The sequence below is a fragment of the Gymnogyps californianus genome, chromosome 1, assembly GCF_018139145.2.
Source record: "Gymnogyps californianus isolate 813 chromosome 1, ASM1813914v2, whole genome shotgun sequence".
In the NCBI taxonomy this organism is placed as follows: Eukaryota; Metazoa; Chordata; class Aves; order Accipitriformes; family Cathartidae; genus Gymnogyps; species Gymnogyps californianus.
Genome location: NC_059471.1, coordinates 136,456,926 through 136,483,321, shown reverse-complemented (window position 1 = coordinate 136,483,321; position 26,396 = coordinate 136,456,926). Strand labels below are relative to the sequence as shown.

At 39.6% G+C, this 26,396-nt stretch overlaps 1 protein-coding gene across 1 annotated transcript in view; it reads left to right on the top strand.

Moving 5' to 3' along the window:
* Nucleotides 1-13,636, top strand: part of ANO2 (anoctamin 2) — a 205,885-nt gene extending 192,249 nt beyond the window's left edge. The window contains exons 21-25 of the mRNA XM_050895205.1: nucleotides 1,011-1,163; nucleotides 1,268-1,320; nucleotides 3,266-3,447; nucleotides 10,886-10,991; nucleotides 12,577-13,636. Of these exons, the coding sequence (XP_050751162.1) occupies nucleotides 1,011-1,163; nucleotides 1,268-1,320; nucleotides 3,266-3,447; nucleotides 10,886-10,991; nucleotides 12,577-12,858 (776 nt within the window). The 3' untranslated portion in view covers nucleotides 12,859-13,636. The remainder of the gene's footprint in view (nucleotides 1-1,010; nucleotides 1,164-1,267; nucleotides 1,321-3,265; nucleotides 3,448-10,885; nucleotides 10,992-12,576) is intronic.
* The last annotated feature ends 12,760 nt before the right edge of the window (nucleotides 13,637-26,396 follow it).

Here is a 26,396-nt window from a genome sequence, read left to right as displayed (position 1 = left end):
TTTTGCAGGGTGACACGGGTTCTTTAGCTGCTTAGAAGACAATTTGTTTGCATGAAGACAGGTCATGCTATGCCCTAGAAAAGAGGCATAATTCACTCAGAAAACGTTGTGGTCTTTTTGTTTATATCAGTATACTATGGGTGCTGAGTTGAACTCTGTGGTGCTAGTAGTCTACTACTGGGAACAAGATGATACAAAATGTGCCATCCACTTCAAAGTGAGAGGGTTTTCTTTGGTTGGTTGGTTGGTTGGGTTTTTTCCACTGTGGAAGAAGCCAGGCTTATTAGCTGTGTATCTGTTCTAGCAAGCATGGAGAACCCAGGAGGTCTGTGGTTCATTGCAATACTACTTGTTCTTTAGGACCAGTGGACTAGTGCTTTCTTTCTCCCAAACTACTTTACTCAAATTGCAAACCCAGAAAAAAAAAGTGACGAGCATTCTCCTTTACTAGATCTTAAAGAGGAAGATTTCTAACTTTGGAGTGGCATAAGTGACATAAGGAGGGATGAAAATGCTATATGACAACTCAGGCTCGTGCACCCATAAAGATACTTATTCTGTTCCTGCTCTTGAGAGATTGCCACCAAGTTTTCCAAAGGAAGCTGGGAAGAAACAGTGATACCTTGTAGATTTTCTCCTCGTGCTTGCTTGTGTATCATTTTCCTTACAGGCAAAAGGACAGGGAAGAACAGCACAGTCTTAATCAGTTAATTATCTATAAATGCAGAAGAATACACCCTGAACCCTTTGTCCTTTATTAAATTTATTATTTACTTTGCCTTGTCCTTGTGCTAGAGACTAGAAGCATTATTAGAAACATTCATAAAGCATAGTGACAAACCTTTCTCTCTTTCATAGCCTTGCTTTGTGGTATTTATTACTGGGACCAAATTGTGAAGTGGAGTTTTGTGGGTTTTGTAATGCACAAAGCTCATCAATGATTTGCTGTCAGTTGCATTTACCAGCTCCCTTCAGAAGATATCAAAAAACATTGCATATTTCTTTTCCAGTTATCCAGTTTGGCTTTGTCACACTCTTTGTTGCCTCCTTCCCTCTGGCACCTCTCTTTGCTCTTCTGAACAACGTCATCGAAGTCCGGCTTGATGCAAAAAAGTTTGTTACTGAACTGAGGAGGCCAGACACAGTAAGAGCAAAAGATATAGGTATGTAACGAAAAAACATTACAGTGAAGATAACACCAAAAATTCAATAAGAAAGAAGAAAAATGATAGTACATCCATTAATAAGTTCTAATTTTCACTTACAGGAATTTGGTATAACATTTTGAGTGGTATTGGAAAGCTTTCAGTTATCATTAATGTAAGTATTTGGTTACACCAGTTTCTAACCATGATCTTGGGAGCTTATGTTGTCCCTCCAACATAATTTAAAAGTGAATTCTAATTTTCTCAATTGTTATAAAATAAAATAAAATCTAAATTATCCAGTTCATTCTTGTGGAAGTGTAAAACATGATTTAATTACAAATGAGAGGAGCATTCACTCATCTCATTCTCTCTGTCCTTGTGTTATGTAGGATAGGAAGACTAATTCGTATAAGAACAACCAATGAAGGGGTTGTAAGTAGGCAACACTCCAGATAATTTATAAAGATCTACTTCTCATTCACACCCATGCCTATTTCTGTTACTCTGCTAGTATAACTGTTGGTATGAATAAAAAGGATGTAAATATAACATCCTAGATTCTAGGAGCAGAAAGTCCTTAACTAGATAGCATTAGCATTTGTTCTGATACATACAGGTATGGTTATATCCCTAAACATAATTTCTCCCACAGAGTATTTCTCTAAGAAGGAGTAGCTTTTTTTTTTAGTTCAGTTACACGCTCCCCAAGCTACAAAATCTTAATGGAAAAATATATTCTTTCAAAGAACAAGAATGATTACATGAACATAATACATGTCTTGTATACAGATATATTATGTTTATTGTTCTACATGTATTCCTTAAGTAAAATTTTCCTGTATATGCTTTAAGATAAAAAACACTCGTGCCCTAGGAGTTTAATAATAATACTATCTAGTGGGGTTTTGACCCACAGATCATAGAATCATAGAATCATTTAGGTTGGAAAAGACCTTTAAGATCATCGAGTCCAGCTGTAAAATATCGAAGATATCAAAGCACTTTAGAAAGGCAGATGATTGTCACTACTGAAGGGGAAACTTGTGCAGAGGTGTTATGCAATTTATCTAGTACAATAGCTTCCAGCACAACAGCACTCTATAGCAGTATGTAAGCTATCATTACAACTGGGAGAACTATAATGCCTCCAGAGGAGCAGTGTTGTTTGACTTGGGTGGAGCATTGTTCACTTATGGCTTGGCAGTTTCCAGGATTTAAGGTACGAAATCTGTGCAGCCCTGCACATACCCATAATTTTGCTGTCAGGCATACATTTCAGGTTTCCAGCACTGATTTGTGCTGGATGAGCAAAACTCTGCAGCCTCTTGGTTTTATCTGAATACACTTTGCAGATTTATGATCCTCGATTATTTTCTGTGTCAAACAAACTCTGAACATCTTTATTTCCTGAGGATTCCATTAAAATATCAGTTAGCTACTTTTTCTTGACAGAAATGTAAATATGTGCATACCCAATTTTAAAAAAATACTGAATGCCCAGTTCTGCTTCTCCATCTGAATAATATTGATGCAGAAGAACTATTTAGCAAAATGTAGTTTTAAATGAATCTAATGAATTCTTATTGATATGATCTAGATACTTCTGTTTCTGACTCACTTCACAATTATACTAGTTTTATATCAGCATGAGATCCATCGATGTCAGATGTGTAAATCCTGATACAGAGGGGAAAATGGAGGATGACTACCCTACACTCAACTGGTTTATCTCAGATAACACTCTGTAACTACGCCAAATTATACTCCAAATTATACCAGCTAGCTCTTATGTCTTGTTGTAGTTTTTAAAACTAGTGATAAACCTCCTAATGGCTCCAGGGATGAAAACGTACAGAACGTTAATTGCTTTTGCTAGTCTATGCTCTAAGAAATATTCCACTTCCCTAACTACAACCTTCCCCTGGAGAGACAGAGCAGGTTACTGTGCATTTATATAAGTATACGTTCTATACCAAGTCTGGCCATTTAATTCTCACTTCATCACCACTCTAGACTTACTTGAACGTGAAAATTATCACCTGAATTAACTTAATCTGAAACACGTTAGACATAGATTCACGACGCTGTTGTTTGGTTGGGTTTTTCTCGTCTCTCAGGCTTTTGTAATTGCTGTCACATCTGATTTCATTCCACGCCTTATGTATCAATATGCATACAGTCAAAATGGAACCATGCATGGCTTCATCAATCACACGCTCTCATACTTCAATGTCAGTCACCTCAAGGCTGGAACACAGCCAGAAAACTCCCCGTTTGCACAGGATGTTTTATTCTGCAGGTAAAGTACTTCTAATGACAGTTTGCATAGTCAAAGTAATTTCTTTGGGTCTTTTGTCAGACAAAATTTTTCCAAGTGGGAACTGATAATATTTGTGCCTTTAAAAAGGTGGTTTTAAGAGTACAGCTTTTAGAATTTTCTCACTATGTTAGAAGGTTCTTAAAAGGGTTTTTTCCAGTGCATTAAAAGGCAAAATAAACAATTTAGGCAGACTTACTAAAATGAAAAAATCCTTTCTTTATTGAAAGACATAACTTTAATTAAAAACAATGAGATTTTAAAATGGACACCCACTGATTAGAACCAGGCTTTCTTTTTCTTTATTAATTTCAGTGTTTATTTGATGAGATCTGAGTTTTCAATAGATTCTGCCCATCCTTAAAACCTGCATTGTTCCCCATCTACATGTCTTATATTTCAGATTAGTCTTTTCAGACTGGGGAAACAAGGCTCGACTTCCTTTAACATATGTCCAAAAAGTCTAGTCCACTGCTCCTGTTGTGCAGATACCTATGGAGTAGTTCCAGTTTGCATGAGAAATCACTAACATGGTTCCAAGGCTCTCAAAGTAACCTTGCTTTTTTATAAAAATATACAGAAATTCAAAGAGCTGTTTTAAAGCAGTACAACCCAAGGCTGTTCAAAACTGAGCTCCTTGGGTCAGTGCTATATTCAACAGCCTGCCTCACCTTCCTTTTGGACTCCCTTGAAATCACACTGTGCTTAGCCTCTGCCATGGCAAGAAATCATCACAAAACTTGCTCTTACATTTTCTTTGGAAGGAGAGCCTTCATTTATATGGTTTTTACTACACACAGGTCTTTAATTGTCCTCCCTTGTTTTGATGCATAATATATTTGCATATCGTCGCTGTCTTTTTCTGATGCATGGCAAGGTTTTTGAATCTAGTACTCCTGATAGCTGACACTGTGAACCTGTCCTGGTTCTAAACCTAGTTTCACCTCTGTCTTTCCCAGTCTCCTTTCTCAAACTCAGGTCTTCACTCTCACGCTTTCATTGTGTGGTTTTACTCTGAGAACAAATTTTGGCTAAGGTGCCAAAGGTGGGATTCTCGAAAATCTATCACCATATTCTCTCAGCGTCAATGTCAAAGCAAGGGCACAAAATCAGTTACCAAGCAGAGCAGAACGATGAGACAAATCTTACAGGTGACATTCACATACCATCTAGCATCAGATTGGCCTTTTCTTGCAATACTGGTTTATTGAATACTCAGATACTGGCAGAAAATACTGCTAGTATTGTAGAAACTGTAAATATCAAGTAGTGTTTTCTGGTTAGACCTTCAGAATTCTGTCGTCTTCTTTCCTCCCATTCACTTGAATTCATTGTCCTTGATAAAACTGTATTCAAAATACAGCTAGATTTCTTCATTATTAGTTCCAATGATCCCTACATCTCTGCATATCTGACATTCAGAGTTTCTTAAAGAAATTGTATTTACAGAGTAGATAGAGATAGCTAAGGCAGCTGGAAATTCTTTATAGGGTTACTGTTAAGTTATGACTATTAGTCTCTTCTATAAATCTGCAAGAACAGCTCTCAGCGTGACATAGAAGGCTTGCAACTAAAGCTAGTTAGGATGCACATTTTTGTCCTACCAAAATCTTTGTCTTCATGTTAAAGCTGGGGAGAGAAAATATTTCAAATAAATCAAACATTTTGATTAAAAAAAACCCAAACCACAAAACTCAATTAATTTTAAATATTTGCTGATTTTACCTTTCTAAAAATAAATTAATTTAGAAACAAGCAACCACTTAAAAGCAAAGAGAGAAATTAACTTTGTGATTATGCTTCTAACAGGTACTGTAAATTGTTCTTCAGAACAGTTCACTTCTTTTCACTGATTATTTAAGGGATCGTATTCTAGCTAGGTTCCTGAAGTAGTCAAAAACCTCCCCTTGCTTCTAAATGACTGCACATTTCTAAATGTAGACTACACAACTATCTCCCATGAAATCAGGGGGTTTTTTAATTCTGATTTTATTAGGGAATAAGATGTTTTCCTCAAATAGCTTGAGAAGGGGTGGATGGAAGTTCTTCAATGAGGCCTACAAATCAATACCCATCTTAGAGAATACATTAAATATTGTAATGTAATCATTTTCAAGAAAGAAATTTTAAAGTTGGCATTATTCAATGTAGTTTGCACATGTTTATCTCTTGCTCCTGTGCAAGCAAACTTTAGTCATACTTAGGATCCCACTGATTTTAAGCAGGGTATTTATCCCACCCAACTATAACCCACAAAAATTACGTATCTATCTCAGTTCCTTCACTGGAAGCAGAGTAAACGCAGAGAGAAATCTGGCCCTCTAACTCAGGCACTGCTCTTGGGATTGCCTTTGGGACATACCTACCTTCTTACCTTGACTACAACAGAGGCTAGATGAGTCCACAGATAAGTCTCCTAACTGTTAAGCAGGTAAAGAAAGAGCATATAACTCAGCACAGCCATGTCCCGGTTTCAGGAACTTTGTTAAAGGAATCTCTGCTGCCTCTTGGGAGGCAATCAGACGAGAGTTGAGGGCAGACAGAAAGGAAAAAATAGCTCTCCAGTGTTTAAAGCTGCATGCTGTGCTCTACCTGCTGCTTTGCTTGTGGCAGACAGGGTAAAGCACCTGTCCTGGTTTTGGCTGGGATAGAGTTAATTGTCTTAGTAGCTGGTACAGTGCTGTGTTTTGGATTTAGTGTGAGAATACTGTTGATAACACTCTGATGTTTAATTGTTGCTAAGTAGCGCTTAGGTTTAGGACTTTTCAGTTTCCCATGCTCTGCCAGCAAGCAGGTGTGCAAGAAGCTGGGAGGGAGCAGAGCCGGGGCAGCTGACCTGAACTAGCCAAAGGGGTATTCCATACCATGGAACGTCATGCCCAGTATATAAACAGGGGGGAGCTGGCCGGGAGGGGCAGATCACTGCTCTGGCATCCATCAGCAGGTGGTGAGCAATTGCATTGTGCATCACTTGTCTTTTCTTGGGTTTTATTTCTCTTTTTTTGTTATATCCCTTTTCATTACAATTATTATGATTATATTATTATTAGTTAGTATTACATTTTATTTTACTTTCATCATTAAACTGTTCTTATCTCAACCCACGAGTTTTACTTTTTTTTCCTGATCCTCCTCCCCATCCCACTGGGAGGGGGGAGGGGTGAACGGCTGCATGATGCTTATTTGCTGGCTGGGGTCAAATCATGACAGTACCTTAAACCTGGGGCCTGCCCTCTTTCTTTTCTCAAAATGTTGTTCCCTGTGAGCTCATTTCCGTATGTTGCTAGGAGCTATTTCTTCGTAAAATGTTACATGTGAGAGTATGCAGCATCTCTGTACTTTCTGATAGACTTCTAAGTCTGTGAAATGCTTTTCTGCTCTCAGTTCCTAGCATTTTTTAATTTGTATCCCCAAATTAGCCTGTGTTTTCCTTCAACAAGCATCTAGGTCCATATGGATCTCCTACTTCACGGTTACTTTGCTACTTTCACTTTGCTACTATTTACCTGGTCTCAGTCACTGGCCTCTATTTATGGTGTATGACTGTCGGTGTATTTGGAAATGTGTGCATTAACGACAGTGATGAAATGCACTCCTCAGATTAGCATGAATTCAACAGAGCCAGAATTCAAGGAGAAAGGAATGATCCACACTAGGTATAAAAGTGGTCCCTGCCTGATAATATGAAGTCTATGCCACTGAGGAAAAAAAAAAAATTGATTGCAAACAAGAAGTATATACTAAATGTTTGACCATGTACTAGTCTGAATGAGAAACAACTATGAGAGTATTTCTGTTCCATTACCAGGAAACAATTAGAAAAAGATGTCAGCATCCACATTCACTGTTTCTCATTATCACCCGCCTCATTTGAATCTTATCAAAATCTCAGCTTTGGACAGAACTATCACTGTGATAAAATATGGGGTATCTAGCTTGTGTCCCAAGAGACGGGCAACAAACACTGTCCCTTAAGTGGAAATAAAATCTGTTTTTCTGTTTCTGGCAAATGTGTTGGGAACAAGCTGACCTCTCTTATTCTTAGATTTCTGTGACCTCTGGAGATAAATGTGGTTACAATAAGCCTGCATTTTGCTCCTTACGGGCATTGCCAGAGATTAAGGTATCTTAAAAATAACCATAACAAGCCAGAAACAACTCTCCCACCAAACATCCTTTGAATATTTTGAGCAGCATTTTCTACAATGCTGTGAACTCTTTGGCACTGCTTCCAAATAAACATTGCTGTAACGCCATTCTGATGCATAGCATTAGTTGTAATGATTTTTTTCAGAGCAAAACGACATTTATGTAGCTGAAGGCAAATTAAAAGCAAACTTTGCTAAATTACGTGACATTTTTATTGGTTTAGCCCTTTTAATCTTTATAATCTGGTATGAGAATGGAGTACATGAAGGCATGCTGATCACACTGAAAAGAAGAAAGCAGCAGATACAGAGTCATTACAGGGACTTTTCCGTTAACGTAAGTCTGCTCCAATATTCAGCAAATTTATAAAGTGTCTTTGAATGAATTAATTTTCTTAATGCCCTGGGATTCATCATCTCATCTACACCCAGTGATCAGTGGTGGATTCTAATGTTTTTCCTTGAACAATTCTTATATACTCCTGCATTGCTGAAGCACTACTTCCTTGTGATTCGGTCATGTTTTCTTCAATTTCTTGTTAAAGACCAGCTGTAAAAGGAAATTAAACAGATCAGTTTATCTAGACTGATTTGCAGTTCCATGTACGTACGCATTTTTATTTTTTCTACCAGTCTTTCTTTTTCCCCACACAATATACTTGTGAAATATACTAGCATATTTCTCTTAGATCTGGCTTCAGTTCAGTTTTGTCTAAGTCTTGTCTCATCCTCTCCATCCATCCTTGCTTCCCCAACATTTCTCTACTTTCAGTGTGCATTTTTCTTTTTTCCTCAGAACTTTTCTGTGCTCTATTCTTAAACCACATTGACTACTTCATATTCTTGTCCTTTTTCAGTGGAATTAAAGTTGTTTGCTATTTTTGAAACACAATAGTCTTTGCAGCACCAGTCATTTGCTGTTCCTAGCATACCTGCTGAATCAGAAATTTTAAGAATGAAGAATTGAAGAGGTGAGGGAAAAGATAGTCTTCTTCAAAAAGAAACTACCTGTAGAATATAGTGGTTAGAAAAGGCCAGGTTATTGCACTTTCAAGTCCCACGCGCCATAGAATAATTAAAAAGGGAGGTGGGGAGGAGGCCCAGCTACCTTGTCTGTAGCTCTGGTAACATCTCCCTTCACCATAAATGATTTGCTAGTGTTCTGTTGAATGTAGATTCAGGCATCATAAGCAGTGTGATTTCCAGCTGAGCCAGGTGAAATTTCCATGGGGTCGATGTCCTGCAACACTTACATAGTTTGTGAAGCTCAGAGTACATTAAATGGAAAACCCACCACAGCGGGTGACCCTTCCAGGTGAACCTGGGCTCTGTTTCAAGGCTGGGATTGATTTATAGTGCTAGGCAAAATCCACAACAAACTCAGTGGTTTTCCTTGTCTTTGATGTTGAAGCAGATTAAATTCAAGGGAACTGACTCTGGCGCTCACTGCAGCCCTCGTACACAGATCTGAGCAACGCACAGGAGTCCACATTGTACAGAAAGGTACCAGAGAGGGAATCTTACAGTGCAGGCACAGCATAGGACCAAACAGAAATCCCATGTAAGACAGGACGGAGAGCTCGGCTGCTGTGCACGCACCACTGAACAAAACAAACAATCCAGGGTCTAACACAGCCCAGACAGTGCTTCCATAAATTAATACAGCCCCCAATTTAAAGTTGTTTTCTCCTCCTCTCCCTCCTCCCTCTCCCCATCATGGGTTGTACCTTGTGTCCTTTGTCTCCAGAAAGTGCAGCACAGAATTACATCCAGCATTTCAGACTGAATTTCTTGGGGGATTGGGGGGGGGGGTGGGGGGGGGTGGGAAGTAGGGGGTGTGTGGATTGTAAACATGTAATTTAACATGCAAAACCATGTGGATAGAACCTGAAGGTAATTTTGGTAAGCGCACCTGCAAACTGAAGCTGACAGATTTTATATATGAACCTTCTCCATTATCCCCCAATGGAGGCTTTTCCACAGTCTAATGAATCTTACTGTCAGGAAGGGTTTTGTGGTATTCAAAACAGATTTTCCCTTTCTTAATTTCATCCCATTACTCCTAGTCAAACACTGTGAACAGCACTAAATTATCCCTTTCAGTCCTAAGGGCACAATTTGTGCATGGTTATCATGTCCAACTGTGGCTGTTACTTACCAAAGTGGAGCAATACATGTGCTCTTCTTTAATCTTTTCTGGTGAGTCAGTCTCCTCAGCCCCTGGATTGTTTTGCTGAACGGCCTTCAATTTGTTGCTATCTTTTTCTATTTTTTTTTTTTTTTCCTTTTTTTCCCTCTGAAATCCCCACAGATGAATGGCTGAATGCAGCATTCCAGGTGTGGCTTTACCTGAGCTGATCAGAGAAGGGCTAATACCCCCCAGCACCATCATGCCTTTTGTTTATACATCCACAAATCATACTGTCCTGCTGCCATATTTCAAACTTGTGCTAACTCGCTGGCCACTGTAAGCTCCAGGCTATTTTCATTGCATTTTCTTTCAAACTCTATCCTTTCAAAGATCCTTCAATTGTTTTATTTTTAATTATTTTCCATTTCCCCAGATTATTCTCATTGTGTTTCCTGTCTGTGTTTCTTATTGCTTTCTGTGTTTCCTGCTATTTGCAAAACTTTCCAATTTAGGAGCATATGTGACTTTTATTAGCCTGTTGTTTACTTCCAAATGATTGATGATAATACTAAAAGCATTAGTCTTTACACCAAACCACTAAGGCTCTGTTTTATCCTGTCTAAGGCTAGACAGTTAATTTAGGAAGTGCCTTTCCCATGGCTCCCCCTGTCGTTAATGCAAAGACAGGAACCACCAAAGTGTGAGTCAGATTTTACGTGGGCTGAATTATTCCCTAAATTAATCAAGGTTTAGGTGAGGTGAACGCAGGCTTGTCTCCTTTAGTCTGAAAATGCCTTGGACTATCTCTGTACTTTAATTTCAACACTGTACACTGAGATCAATTTAACGTTAACAAAAAAAAGGGGACATTCATAAATCCTGGAAAATCTGGAAATTTCCAACATTAGAACAATGTTCTGATTTTGGTTACAACTGTGAAAACCAGACTAAGCTTGCTAAACTCAGTGGACATAGTCCAGCTCTAATTCTGGAGTTGTATTTCATAATAAGGGTTGAAGTAGGAACATCTGGAGGATTTGATTCTTTAGGTTTTGTGATTGGAAAATCATGTTAATCAAAGCAATTGGTGCAGGAAGAGATTACTGGAACTGTGTGATAACTGAGCTGTCTTCACCGACAGGTTCAAAGACTACAGAGAACCGCCTTGGTCCCAAAATCAGTATGAGTTTTCTAAACAGCACTGGGCGGTCTTATCTGCTCGCTTGGCTTTTGTTATTCTATTTCAGGTAAGTCTGTTGAGTTGCTGCAATTTCAGTCACAGAAATATCATAATAAATGGATTGAAATGCATGTGCCAAAGAAGCCCACGTCCAATAGAGTTTTTCAGTTTGCAGATACCCAGCCTGATGTGCTTGCACCCAGCCTGCTGAGGTGTCAGTGGGCTGCAGCACAGGTTCTCCCTTCGGAGCACTGTGGCACACTTCCTTAGCAGATGTTTCCTCTCCTTTTGTGGAAGGGAAGCCCCACAGCCTGCAGTAGCCCCTGGCACTAGCAGTGACCCCCAAAATACCCCAGACTCTTGAACGTTTCAGTTAAGTGGACTCTGCCAGCTTTTATACTCTCAGGGGCACCACTTGTAAAAAGCACATAAATGCTATGTAGGCTTGTTAAATGCTGTTCTTTACCCAAAGCAAGAAATAAACAGAACTAATAAATCCTCCAAGGTCTTTTGCTACTTTCTACAAGTAAATGGAGCAAATTCTCCTCAGTGTGGATATTTCATTGGCAAGGGATTAGCTATCATGGCTTGCCTTCCAAATGGCAGAGGTCTTTTGCTCTCCTCCATGATCTGGGTTCCCTTCACAGTCAAATTGGGCCCACCTCTCATTACTGAAATCTGTCTGTCTTTTCTCCTCACCTGCCAAATATTTCTAAGTGTGACTCTGAGTCTTGCCTGTTTTATATTGCCCTCTTCTGCTTCTTTGCTCTGTCTTCAGTAACTTTCCACCACTGGCTGCGAAACATTTGAAACCAACTGGTTATGCTGGGCTTCAAATAGCCTGCCTTCTCTTCTGCCAGAGTACATTCCCTGGTTAATTAGCTCCATTGTCTCAGATGGGGATGCAGGGTTCATGCTAGTAGCCTTGTCAGCAAACTTTCTCACACATTTTGAGACATTGAACAACACAGCAGTTTTCAAAGCATTATCATGATAATATAAACCCGAAAGCATAATTTATCTATAAATTCACAAACAAGCAAAACTTTTTGCCCAGTCTGCTTCCTGCCTCTGTGTTATGAGCATCACCTGTAATGACCTTGAGACTTGAGGTTCAGGGTTGTGGCTTGCATGTTGCGGTAGTGTAAAAAAATCCTGCTTGTCAGCAGACAGAAGGATTTGAGGACAGAATGACCATGAAAGTTGTCTGCTGTCTGCTCAGGCCACATTGGAAACACATGGGTACGATTGTATTGGAGGATGCTTTCACTGATGTTGTCCTTATAGTAATGGATTCTGAACTCAGTCTCAATGGATTTGATGTTGAGAACTGAGCACCTTTGGACACCTGTAAAGAATAAGGCTGTTTTAGCTACTTAGGCCATGAATCATTTGATGAATCCAAGTCCTTTCCCGTTTCAAACCTAACTAACTGAAGAATATGTTTAATTCAGCCTCTCCACTGAGGGGCAGTTGTGCACAAACGTGAGCTGTTTCTTGATCTAAGGCCTTACTCAACTGCTTAATACTACACACCGTCAGCAAAATGTGTTTAATACCTGCCTCATAGCTATAGCAAGGGTTTGGTTTTGCTCTAGTGCGAGTATTTTGGATTTTTCATACTTGCTTCACATCTGTTGCTGTGTTTGCAGAACTTGGTGATGTTCCTCAGTGTTCTCGTTGACTGGATGATTCCTGACATCCCCAAGGACATCAGTGAACAGATCAAAAAGGAGAAGAGTGTGCTTGTTGACTTCTTCCTGAAGGAAGAGCATGAAAAACTGAAGCTGATTGAAAGCTTTATCACACGTGACAAGCAGAAACACAAAAGTGGGACCAAAGGTGAAAGGATCCGGGCTGCCAGCTTCTGTCAGTTTAACCGAAGTCAGAAAGGCAGCTTTGCCTCCTTTCGCTCACAGCACACAGAAGTGTGACTCCTTAGGGAAGGGTAACGTACTATGCTTACCTCTCCAATACCTGTTTACTGTGTGACATGATTCTGAACCCGGAGCAAGGGAGGGCGAGACAGTCAACCAAGAGTCAGGGAGCAAAAAGGAGGTTTCTTTTGCTTCCTTAGAAACTCCATATGCAAAGGTCTCCATCACATTTTATACGCTATCTGGGCTGCAGCATTTTCAGACTTTATCAGTGCAAGGTAAGGGCTATATTGTGGCTGTAGCTGGTCCTTGTGATGCATGTGAGTTGCGTAGGCACACAGGAATTCTCCTCGTTCATGCAGTCTCTGCGGTAGGACCACAATCATCCCTCTTCCTGCAGACACCCTGTGGGGCACGGGGAATAGAAGGGACACTCCTGCTCTAGTATCTATCTTTTGGCAGATCTGACCAACCATGGTGAAGGGCGCACAACGCATGGTCTCACGGCTTGTAGCTGCCAGCGGATGGTTTATAAACATGTGGAGTCTCAAGGAGTCTGTGCCTTCCTAACTTACACTGCCACTTGGTGCTGTCTCTGTAGAGCATGCAGGGCTGTTGTTAAGGGCACAGAGCTGTGGGAACAGAAGGAATGAAAATCACTGAGCACTTTCATCTACAGATATATTGTGTTTTGCTTAGCAGGAGCTTGAATGCATGTGCTAATGAGCAGAGTGGCCACAACATATGCATCAGAATTAAGTAAAGCTGCTAGAACCAGGGAAGCTCATTGTTATTCATTGTCCTGAACAAAAAAAACCCTGCATGTTTGATTCTCCTCTCACTTAGACTGGGAATTCAGCCAGTATCAAGAGGAATCGCGCCACTAAACCAACACCAGTGTGAAGCTGACGAGTGAGAATGGAATCAAGCCCTGTAAATCATGTGGCTTTTTCATGTACATTGCGCGTAAAGTAACAAAAATTGCTGCTGTTGTGCATTTACTGTAAAGTAAAATATTTTGCAGAACTGCATTTCATTGGATGATAAACATATTCACTAATCAAGCTTTCCTCTACAAGCATTTAATGAATAACTTTATTCTGCTATGAAAGAAAATAAAACTTTCTTAAAAAATCTGTTTCTTTTACTGTAGATTCTGTCTCTAACCTGACTTGAAATTCAGAGTCTGGATAAAAGATTTTCTTCTCATTTTGTCTTCTCAACAATGCTTTCAAAACTATCAAAAACACGAACTAAAAGAAGTGCTTCAGTTTCAGGCATTGTATACAATGTGATTGCTCTTTAACATTATAATGGTATTTTATATATTTCTGAAGCCTAAGAATTTCATTGTTCTCTTAGATGAAAAGATTTTTTTCTATGAGAACTTTTGGTAATCTAAAGAGAGATGTGAAAATAATTGGGTTTTTTTAAATTCAGTTCCTAAACTAAAGGAAATGAAAATGGGAGAAGTGTTTCAGGGTGGGCTGAAATTAAAAGTTTCATTTTGGAGTTTCATTTTTTAAATTTAATTTGGGGTTATTTATCCCTTCTATATAGCAGACCAAATTTGAAATGATAACGTCAACTTGAATAAAATTGCAAACATTTAACTTTGTTGAAAAAAAAGTCTGACTTCTCCAAATGTTTTCTTCTTTTTCCCCTGTCAAAACTCATTTGCTGAATTTGAAATGAATTCAGAGAGAGTTCTTCCCACTTCTGAAACTGTTTTTTTTAAATTAATAACAATTTGCTAGAGGTATTGCCCAGATCTCAATTTTACGCTCAAGACTACAAATACAGCTTGTAAATGTGCAAAAATTTGTAGTATTACAATGTTTCTCCCATATCTAAAAAGAGCTATTTGAAGAGCTCCTAACACAATGTACTGTGTATGAACTATTGATTCTAATTGATTGAGATGATAGATATGAAAACTATAGGAAAATAGTCGTCTTAAATACAGTTTAAGCTGTTTCTTAGTATAAATACCTCACAGTCACCTGTGGTCATGTGAACTACATCCTTGTCAGGCCTAAAAGTCATATTATTGCATCTTGGGGAGGCTCAGATGATGGGATTTGTATGACCAAAACATAGCTATCAAAATTTAGGTAGGTTCCCTCTCCAGTCACCAGAGAGAGAAAGGCACCACCAGCCAGCTACTCATCCCATCTCCACACTGCTGTCTGAGATGGGCAGATGAATCACCTCAGAGGATGCCGGTCTCCTTCCCTGCGCTGCAGCGGGAGCCCCAGTGTCTGCCTTTTAGATTGTGCACTTGGGCTGTAGGTTGCAGAAGACCAGGACCTAACCCCTCGAGTCAGATGTTTAGATCACTGAAAGAGTTAGCGACTGCTAGATTCCCAATTGATCATGCTTGTTTTGTTTTGTTTTAATTTTGCTAGGTGCTGGAATGAATATCTTTTTGAAGAATTTGGCTCCCTGCTGGAAATCTGTGACAGGGCTGAGACATAAACCTTGGTTTCCCCCCTCTAAGATTAACATTTAAATGAGGGCACTGTATGTCCTCAAAAACAAGGTGTCTCATTTTACTTTCAAAAGACCAACAAGCCCTGTTGGGGATTCCATGGTCTAATATACGAAGGCAGTCAATATTAGTGACATCTATTCCCTCATTTACACTAGAAGGTATTCTGGTGGTGGATTTGGGGGTTTGGAACTATTTATGTTTGTTGTTTATTACTCTAGCTGATTGAAATACAATCAATTTTCTTCACTCCAAAATGCCTCTGATGGGGAGAAATGTTATGTTTCCAAACAGTAGAAATATCAATCCTGCCAAACCTTTAGATTATCATAATGCTCCCTTTCTTTTTCCAGGTATGTGGGAGTGCATGAAGAAATGGGTTTAGAAAGAGGCTTACAGGTTGCATGGCACCCTCTTTTCCAGTGGCCTGTTTGATGAAGATTATTCAGAGTTAAGGCTGCTCTTAAAATAGAACCATTTTTGTACACCCTCCCTCTACCCAGGAAATACCCTCTTGTCTTTTTAAAAACTGTGAGTCACTCAAAAATGGTCAGAAAAATGCTATCCCAAAGTTGAATGCATTAGGATGTTATTACACGGAATTTCCATAACAAGCAACTGAAATGCTTGCTATGGTCCAAAAATGATAACACGTTTCTAGATTTCCTAGCAAAAGGAACTAGAGAAGTTGGCAGACATACACTGATGCTCTGAAAGTTCTCCTGAGGTTTATATATTTCACCCAAACAAGGCTGGGAAAGTGGCATAGCAGCAATCATGGCTGAGGTCCAGATGGGATCTGCCATGATATCACAAACAGGACAGACAGCTCAATTATCTTTAGCTGTGATATGGTTTCTATTTTTCTCTTAAACTTGAGAGTTTCATTCACTGAGAATTCCTGTGCATTTGGTACTTGACTCGGGTGCAGTCCCTGAGGATTGCATCCTTTGTTACATTTCTATGGCAACCTCTGGATACTGCTGACACTGCTTCCCATCAGCTCCTGTAATTGTAGATCACTGATCGGGCATTCATTCATTCCCAGTCTCTAACTTATCTCTTTCGGACAAAGCAAGACTTTATCTGATCCCTTTTTATCAGCATGATACTTGTAAGTCTACCTACAAAGCACCCTCTTACCATAACTTGTGTCTCATAAGCAGAGAATGACGGTTTCAAGAGACATGCATGGAAAGCTCTCTCTAGGGAAGAAGAGAACAGGGATGCAAGTAGAAACACAAAGGTAATAAAACCTGTGAGCTATTGTCACTCCTTGCTTTAGCAATGAAAATGAGCTAAAATCTCTGCAAAAGAAAGGAAAAAAGTAAGCAGAGAAGAAATTGCATAGATGTTTCTGCACATGTAGTTCAGAATTTCATAGCCCTTTGGACTGTTCCAACTATAAAGTAAGTGAAAACCCCAATTAAAACAAACAAGCAAACAAACGAAAATCCACATGGCTTTGTGTGTGAGTAGCTAATACCACACTGAGTACTACACCTAGTCACAAACCACCAAATCTACAGGCTTCATGTGGAGTCGCATTAATAGGAATGTATGTAATTGCACATCTAATCAGAACAGTGCAAATAGGAAGTAACAAAAGGGAGGAATGAGGCTTGTATAAAGCCTTAACACAGATATAATTGGATGTGACCTTGTAATTATCAGGCAGCATAAGGTGTGTCCGCCTCTCTGTGGCCAGCAGAAGCTCATGGCAACTGAAAGAGTTTGCTGCTCCATTTATCACAGCTTCTCCTTTGGACTACTGGTGCAGGGTAGTTTCAAACAGCTTTCAGAAGTTATTCAGGAGAAGAAATTGACCCAGATTGAAGGGCCTCCCTGCTCCTAAGTCATGCTATGCTTAAACGTCATCAGTTACAGAATCCATCCGATCCACGCCGCCAGAGGAACCCTCTCACGGTGGCTATCTCTAGTTTTAAAGAGGGCTTTCAGGAACTGAGTGAAGATGCAGGAATGTTAGCCCTTTCTATCATGTCTTCTTCATGCAGACTTGCCCATTTTTTTTAATCATCAGCACTAGATGCCTTTTTTGTGATGGGTATCATTGGCTTTTCAGTCCTCAGCATTCTCAGTATGTAGAAAATATTGCTACCTAGACCTCTTCTGCAATTTGACCTTTCATGACACTCAAAACTAATGAAATGTAGTCCAGGAAGAAAAGGGTAGCCTATGTGGAAGTATGTCTGTTAAATTATTGCTTGGAAATATCCAACTCAACATGCACAATATTTACCACTGTTAGCAATAAACTCTTCTGACTACAATAATATAACATCTGTTGCTGTTACGCAGTCTCACCCTTTAATTAGGCACAGATGGTCTTCCTATTCCCCGTCTGGTCTAATTCTTTTTTTTAGAGAAAAAGAATTTCTCTTTCTTATATTTTCTGAGAAGAAAATATAAACCAGCTTTGTTTGTGACCTATTCTTGTAGGCAAATTCCTCCACACCATATACTGGTTAAGACATCTCATGTGTCCAGTAACACAAGATTTTCAGATATACCAGTAGAAAGTGCCTTTATTGCACTTAGAGGTACGGAGAGAGGAGGAGGATGTACACCTGAACTCCCAGTTCATACATTGTAAAGGACATTGGTACATGGTTCATCTGAAAGGCCCACAGACAATGGAGGCTGAAGAATATTTTTAGCAAGAAAATGAGTATAGATTCTGTATGCCCTATATGCAACCTTCTCGAGGAAGATTCTGCTTTAGTTATTTTCTAAATGTGTTTCAACCCTTCCTAAATCCCTCAGCACTACCAAAACTCTGAATACGCCCTACGGTTCCCATCCTTTACCCATCATCTGCAAATGCACTCAAATATTAATTGATTATTAAATTATTAATCACTGTGTTAATTAACAGGCTGCCTTACTGCCTCTTTCACACCACCAATGGAATTGTTAAAATTAATTAGATTCCATAACAAATCCCGATAACACGCTTTATTCATACATAATGATATAATGAAATCTTTTTATTTATGTGTATTTTCAGTCTGCTTGTCAGCACAATCCTGCACCTTTACTTTTCCTGATTCTTAAGAAAGTCACTAACAATGACTCTTCTACTCACACATACAGTGTTTTCTAAGCTATTCTCACTGATGTCCTAGTTCTACAGATACAGTTTTAATAAGCAAAATGATTACTATCACAGGATTATATTAAGTCTGTCTCTAATATGTCCGCCTGAGACAAGATCCCCAGATTCAAACCTCACTGGAATCAGTGGAAGTCTTTCTTTTGGCTTCAGTATCCCCTTGATCAGAGAATGTTTCTTCTGTGCAGCTCTGTGTAGAGCTTTCAACCAGTTAGGTAGAGAAATGGGACAGCAGTGAAAAAATGTGCATTCACAGCAAACTCTTCCATTGCTATGCTCTTCAATGAGTCCCACTATGTCAATGCTATGGAAAATGTGGGCAGACAGCAGTTTGGGATTTGGCCCTGCATTTTCCTGAGATGGGATCACTCTTCAAAACTGACTAGCAATTTTGTCTACATTCATACTGATGTCTTGTTAGGGCTGGCTTTAGTAAACTTGATTTTCAGAACAGTTATCACTCTGTGCTTCCATGTGGCATGGATTTAAGGCAGACACAACTATGACTCACTTTTGAAAACTATGATCCTTGAATTTAAATATATAAGGAATTGAAAGAAGAATTATTTTATTGATGGTATTCTGACAAAAGAGGAGGTAGTACATGATACTGTTATAAATAACATAATATAGGTAAGAATCTGAGAATATTGATCCATAATCTAGTTAAATCTATGTAGTTTATGTAAGATGATACACAACTTCTGGTGACAGAGTGCCTGTTATCCCATGCTGTAGTGTTTGATTTCAGTAAGTTCAGGGAGAGAATATACAGGGAAGCAATGTGATCCATCAACTTGGAAAGGCTATTGCAGCCCTCTAGCTGAACCATGGATTTTTGGGAAAGACTGTTCTGAGAATGAAAGTCGTGCCTTTAAAACTAGAAAGAAGCTAGTTAGGGAGGTGGAACTGGGGGAGCAGGAGAACAACCCCATGAAGCTGTGAGAATAATGCTGTTCTTGTTCGAATAAAGGTCTCTGCACAATGTTTGTTGGTAGACACACGCGTTTCAGAACTTATCATATTCCAGTCCATTAGCCTCATCCTTTGCTGGAGCTCCGACGACCATAACAGGATCAGAGGAAAAGACTCACTAGTGCCAGTGTTTCTAAATTTTACTGCATAAAATGTCTTGGTCCATTCAGTATAAATTGCTATTCTTTCATTGACTACTAATGCTAATGCTAGATAGGCTTTGACAAAAATACTGGTATTTCACAAGTTTTAACAGTTTCACTTGAAATTCATAGGTAGGGGAACAAACTGTTCTCCGCTTAAAGGGAAATTACAAGTTGAAATCACAGCGCTACCTGAATCTGACCCACAAGGTAAAGTCTGTTTATTGAGTGATTCCTGACTACTCTGCTGCATTTTATGCACAAAAGACAGCAGAAATTCAAGACAAAAACTGTGGAGGTTTTAACTGCACAAATACAGAGAGAACTTCTAACATTTTCTACCCAGCACTTAAACAGAAAGTTAGCCCTATCCTAACTAGCCAATTCTTAACAGGATTATTTTCCAAAAACTTTTCCAGTAGCCACTTCTTTAAATAAGGGACAAACAAATGTGACAATAAAGTTATCTTGAATCTTACAGGTGTGGTGTAAACTTTCCTCTGGCATCTAGTGTTTTAGCCTCTTTTCCATCTGTTCTGAAGCTTTTTTTTTAATTATCATTTTTAAAAAGGCAGTTACAAATGACTGGTACATTTCAAATCTCAGGTAATTCCACAAAATATCCTTCTGTTGATGCTGGGAGAGGGTTTTTACTTCTTGTTGTTGTTTTGCTACATCTAATCTTTTGAGAAACAACAACATATTTTCTTAAGAGTTTGGAAACACTGAAGGTCAGTAAGAATGTGAACCTATGAGGACATTTAGATCTAGAAGAATATTCTTACTGTCAGGGCTCTGATTAAGAGCCTGAAAAGGGGTGAGATTTAGTTTACAAAATGTGCACTTCATTATAAAACTAAAATAAATCAACTGTAAAGACTGGATTAAGAGGTTTTGGGGTTTTTTAACAAGAATAAATAAATATACTCATCATATGATTTGTTCATTCAAAAGCCATGTAGAACTGGTTCCAGTAGATGGAGCAAGAAAGCAGAAGGAAAACAATGCCACATACCTACGATACTCAAAGGAGGTGGACATGTTCATGAGGCAGGACATGAAATGCACACACATTCATAAAACACACCTCAAACCATCAGAGGAGAAAGCACTTCGAAAGCTATTCCATGGGTTCAAGTTCAGTCAGAAATACTTTTCACATAACTGACACTGACAGGAGTTTTTCCTTGGAATTGGCTTAGTAGATGAAGAAAAATGACCACTTGGGATTTTCTCCAAAGCCAAGAAAATAGATTAATGATAACTGGCTTGTTATTCTCTTGGCTTTAGCGGAGATTAGGACAGCTTAATCCTTCAACAAAAGCTAATGCTGTGAAGAAGTATTAAATGAGACAAGGTTTACATATCCCATACGATCTTCAGCCTCTTATTTTCCACTGCCTCTCCTGACTCTGTATGTGCTGTATGTTACCTTGTTTACAAACGAACGGGTCATGCATCGCAGTGAGCATCACATGCTGCAGGAAAGGTGGCCGGAGGCCCCACACAGGTGCAAGCCAGCTGAGCTGCAGCTACTGGGAGACACCACAGCACCTCGGGAGCCAAAATAACGCCAAGCTCTTCATTTGGGATGAAATGACTGTTCTTTTTTTTTTTTTCTTTTCCTTCCCCCAAGTTAAGATCTTCTAGAAAAAAAAAAACAAACAAAACACTTGTTTTGGTGAAAATGAATGCGAAGAGCTCTCACTCGTATCAGTGATGGTTTTTTTTTAATCGGACCTATTTATCACAGAAGCCTCTGGCAGCCGGCCAGCAACATCCGCAAGGCCTGTGTCCCGTCACCAGCCCAGGAAGTCTGTGACACCCAGCTTAAGGGAAAGGAGAACATACGCGAGAGCAGCTCCTTCCCCTGCTTACAGTGAGGAGGAGAGTCTCCTTCCTCTTCCAGGCTCGGGGGAAGTCAGCCCCTCTTCTTCTTGCTTCTTCCCTAACTCCTAAAACTGAGACTCAGCCCTATGTGATCATCTCCAAGCCCTGTGTGATCATCCCCACAGGCAGGTATTTTCCACGCAATTTCCACAGAAGTCTTTTGACAGCAATGGTCAGCTTGACCGCACTTTCCAGCTTCATCTCTCCGCAGTTTCCCGAGTTTCTTTGCCAAAATTGAGCTGAACAAGCTATTCTGAAAACTACATTAAAAAAATGTGGTTAATTTCCTTAAAAAATCATCTAGGAAAAAAAAAAAACAAGAAAAATATTGCAAAGATGCTAAACTTTAAAACCGCCTCCTTTTTTAAAAGGCGTTTTTGAACAGAGACTTTTTGCCTGCCCATGCTTGTCAGACAGGAGGGCCTGAATGGGAAGAGATGCTGGTGCTAGTGCTTGACTGCAAGGCTGCCTCGAAGTCATGGCTGGCCAGGCTGCGACCGGTGATTCAGGTGGAGCATGCGAGTAGTGGAAATGTGGCTCCTGTGCTGGGGCTTCCATCCCAGGGCCAGCAGCAAACACGTGCGGGTGTCAGGGGTGCTGTGGGGAGCCTTTTGTCATCTCCTTTCAGTGACATGCTTCTGGGGCTGCCTCAGCTTCAAGGTACTCAGCTGTGATTTGTGACTATATGGACGCATTGACGTAGGTACATGTGAAGTCAGGCTTGCATCAGCTCTAGCATAGGAGACTCTGTGCCTGTAGTGGGTTATAGACAGCAGTGGTTCTTTCTGCTGCAGGTAACCCCAGCAGGTTTGTACGGTTTCCTATTTTCTCTTCCTTTTGATTAAAAAAAGTCGGCTTTTCTACCAATTTCTTCATCAGGTTCAAAACCCTGGGGAAAAGGCAATGACTCCCTTGTCTCCTACAAAATAACCCTTTACTCAGGTGTGAACTCAAGGTTCGATGTGGTCTTCCAGCACATATCTGCCAGGAGCACAGACACAACTGAGAGGTCTGTTCTCCCCTCTGGCTGCGTTTGGAGCAGGGTGTACAAGAAAGTAAATGGAAAGGTATAGGGATGTTCCCACATACTAGGCCACACTGCAGGTGCGTATGCAGATACGCACTCATGCGCATTCATATATCGCAGGGGCAACATGAGGAGTGTGGACAACTGATATGAAGAAGTAAACATAGCTCTCCTCTCCACTCTCTTCCCTCCCCCTTTCCCTTCAGTAAAAGTCGAAGACATCTGAGCGATGAGAGCCAGTGTATCAGGGAAGGAAGAGAGCCAGGGAGACAGGAGACTGTGCTCACGTAGCATTTTACAGCTGTTGGCTGCCACTGCAACGACAAACAACTGCATGGAGACCTTCCCAAGCTGTACAGGACCATACCTTCTGTCCTGGACTGGGAAAGCAAAACAGTGAGCAAGAGATCTGAGTGAAGAACAGAGAGCTGCCTGATACTATTAATTAGTCTATATTTGTAGAAGAGTCTATGTCTGGACATAAACCTTTTCCATTCCAAGTTGTCTCATAGTTACCCATGTCAGTCATTAGGGCATCACTGTCTTGCAGAGAACATCCTAGGAGGGCACTGATGGCACATCTTCAAGAAGCACAAGGGGAAAGCTACTGAACAAGAATTCTACTCTGAATGTCTGTAAATAATTTTTAATTAATACCAACTTGGAAAAAAAAAAAAGTGTTTTGCTTGTAGATTGTTTGTGATAGGAAAGGGTGGGATTTGTTAAATAAATAATTCCTTCTGAATTAGTCATCATGTCTAATTAAGAGATACCAAAGGGACAAGGAATCACAAGAGCAAGTTTAAAGGAATATCTAGCTAAAACATAAGATAAAAGTAGTATTTGAGAATATCAAAATAAACAGCATGTGTGAATGTTTTTCTTGGGATGAGCCAAGGGAAATATTTTCCTGGGGTTTGGCCCATACAACTTGTAACAGATGAAACCAATCTGGTTGCTCTTTCGAATATATTACACAATTAGTGGATAAAAGGAGATATAGTTGATGCTAATGCAAAGTCTAAGTGTAATTTGAGCAGTAATACCTGTAAATCCTGATGTTTCGGGCCTGCTTTATCTTACAATTACCTTCCTTTGTTGCTGGTGTAAATCCTTTGACTCCAAGGGGCTCACACCTGATTTCACCTGATTGAAAGAGGAAAAGGCTCTTTGATTCTTGGCAAAAATTTTAGATGTTTCAGCTCTCCTGTCAAGACTACATTTGCTGGAGGATTTTTCTCTTCATTTTAAAGAGAGATGCAATTAACATCTCTAATGTGATCCTGAGGAAATCTATTAGTCACAGTATTGCTCTTCAAGCCATCCAGGCAGCCCATTGGATCCTCTGCCCTTATGATGTTGCAAACAAGGTTTGCCTAAAGCCTAATGGGTTTCATTCCAACAGCTAGTAAACGGCTTAAAAAGTGCATATGCTGAAGGCAATGCATGGTTTCTCAGTACAGCATCATGGATATGAAGACCAGACACCCCTTTTTAGTGACCACCTGTTCTCCTCTCTCAGAAGCTGGCATAAATCAACCGCATAAACAAAGCAGAGGTGAGAGGAGACTCTCACTCAAAAATCCAATAAGAAAATCCAGATCCCATGCTCTCTGCCACTGCTGAGACACAGTCCCCATCTGTTCCTGCTCCCTTTCTGCGTAAACCCAGGGTAACTTCAGTTAAATTTGAAGAACAACTATCTATAAATGAGATAAAACAAAACACAAAGTGAAGGTAAGATATAAGTGTGCAAAATGCCTGTGTGGCCCCTGGTGAACATTAAATGCAGAACAGGCTTCAATACAGCATTGTGCTCAGACACAAGTTTCTATTAAAACACAAAATTTACTTCTATCCACAGTACAGTTTGCTACTAACAGTAAATCTGTACTGTTACTGAATTTCCTAACAACACTACTGTTCAGGAAGGATGTTTTTTTAGTATGTGTTTGTGCAGATTCGTGGCTTGTGTGATTCCCAGACACAAAGCTACATGAAGCTGGGAGGAAGTTTGGGAGCCTATACCAGCAACACATGAACAAAAGGCATTATAAAAACACTGTAAAGATCAAAAAAGCCATGCATTTCAAGTTCAGGAAATTAAAAAATTACTGTTAAATATAAAAGAAATCCAAGAATGCTAATGAAAAAAACCCAGTTAAAACATCTTCAAAATCTTAGCTCTACTGGACAAAAAGTATGTATAAGACATATTGCATTTTAAGACAATTTCTCTTAATGTGAACACTGAAATGTATTAATGATAATCATATGACTATTACATAAAACCAAAACTGCACAAACTTGCACATTCTCAAAAAGTCATTCTGTACTTAAAATAAGAGTGAGAACAGATCTCCTGCTGTGGCTTAACTCAAGCATCCAGCTATGAGAGTGATGGGCTGTATTTTAACAGTCTGTTCATAGAGACAGAGGAAGGAATTGGGTCTCAAAACTGAAGGTGAGGCCTAAATAATAAAATGCGAATAGAAATACCAGTAATGCACGATAGCTCTGTTTCTGCCTCTGCCCAGAAAGACAAGGCTCAAAAGGATATTTTGTGTCCAGCCCTTCTCAGCTGAGGCAGAAACAGAGCTATCCCACATTACCGAGATGAAGAAAGCACAAAAAGACACAAAAGTTTTTTTTTTCCTTCCCCTTTGCACATCTGCCTTGTGTTATCCCCAGAATCTTGATGTCGGTGCATCTGAGAAATGGAGTTGGAGAGTATTATCTGCACCAGCAGAACTGGACATTTGCAGGTGGGCTGCCAGGGGTGTTGTATGTGGCACTTTGGGGACAGCACTGCTTGTTGAATGGGCTTTTGCCTGGAGAAGCCTAACCTCTACATACAAGCAAGTCCAATATCTGATTTTTGACATTGCCTCTGCTGTAAGCATGACAGTAGTGTCCCATCTTAGGCTCTACACATAGAAGTTTTGAGAGCAAACGGCAATGTTATTTTTCCCTCCTCCCTACTCCTCTTGACATAGTCTTAGAGGACTTAGCTCTATTTTTCAAGCTATCATTTCTACACATGTATACTAAGTATACATTAATACTCTGGTATTCTTGACAGAAAGCGTAGTATAGGTCAGATCCTTAGCCTGGGGCAACTGAAAGAAGTCTACTGTTGTAAATGCAAGTAAGAAGATTTAAACCAAATGACTCTCTTTTCCTCATCTCAGATCCCTTAGTTTGACCTGTTTCTGTTTCCCCCGCACCCTCTATTTCTCCCATCTCCAAAAATAAATACAAATTATCAGAGAGAAATGTAAAAGGTGGATTGTTTCCTTCTCTGCCTTAGAAGTTTCTCTGTAAATTGTTACATATCCCACAAAAAATGATTCAGAAATGGTGCTGAGCATTATAGTGAGGGAAGGAAGTGTTATTCCAGTCAGCCCTTGAGCTGGCTTGGGATCTCCTTTCAACATTAGCATAAATTGCTGTAAAAATTGGGACCAACTCTCCTGTTGCCATGTGTGGCATTACTCGCATCAACACTCATCTCAATGTGTCAAGGAAATAGGCCTTTTAATCATGGCTAAATACATGGTAAATGTATTATATTACGTGGTAATTAGTTACGGACAAATGCCCGATTGTGGTACATGTAAAAGGACGGCGTAGGTTATTTATTTATTACATACCATAGTTATTACATGCATTTGAACCTTTTTATGTTCCTTTTACATTTCCCATTCCTGTCTTCTTTTGAATGCTTCTCCCAGGATTTTAAGTAAATAGATAATAGAAACAGGTTAAGCCTTTGCATTGGTAGTATAAACTTTTCTGCATCTGCCAATTGATCTGGGAACATTATTTACAGTCATAAGTGATACTAATGAAATTAAATGCAAGGAGACTGTGTGTCTGGCTGCTGGAATACGACAGATAGCTCACTTTCCTCCTTTTCATTTTAAAAAAAGTCTC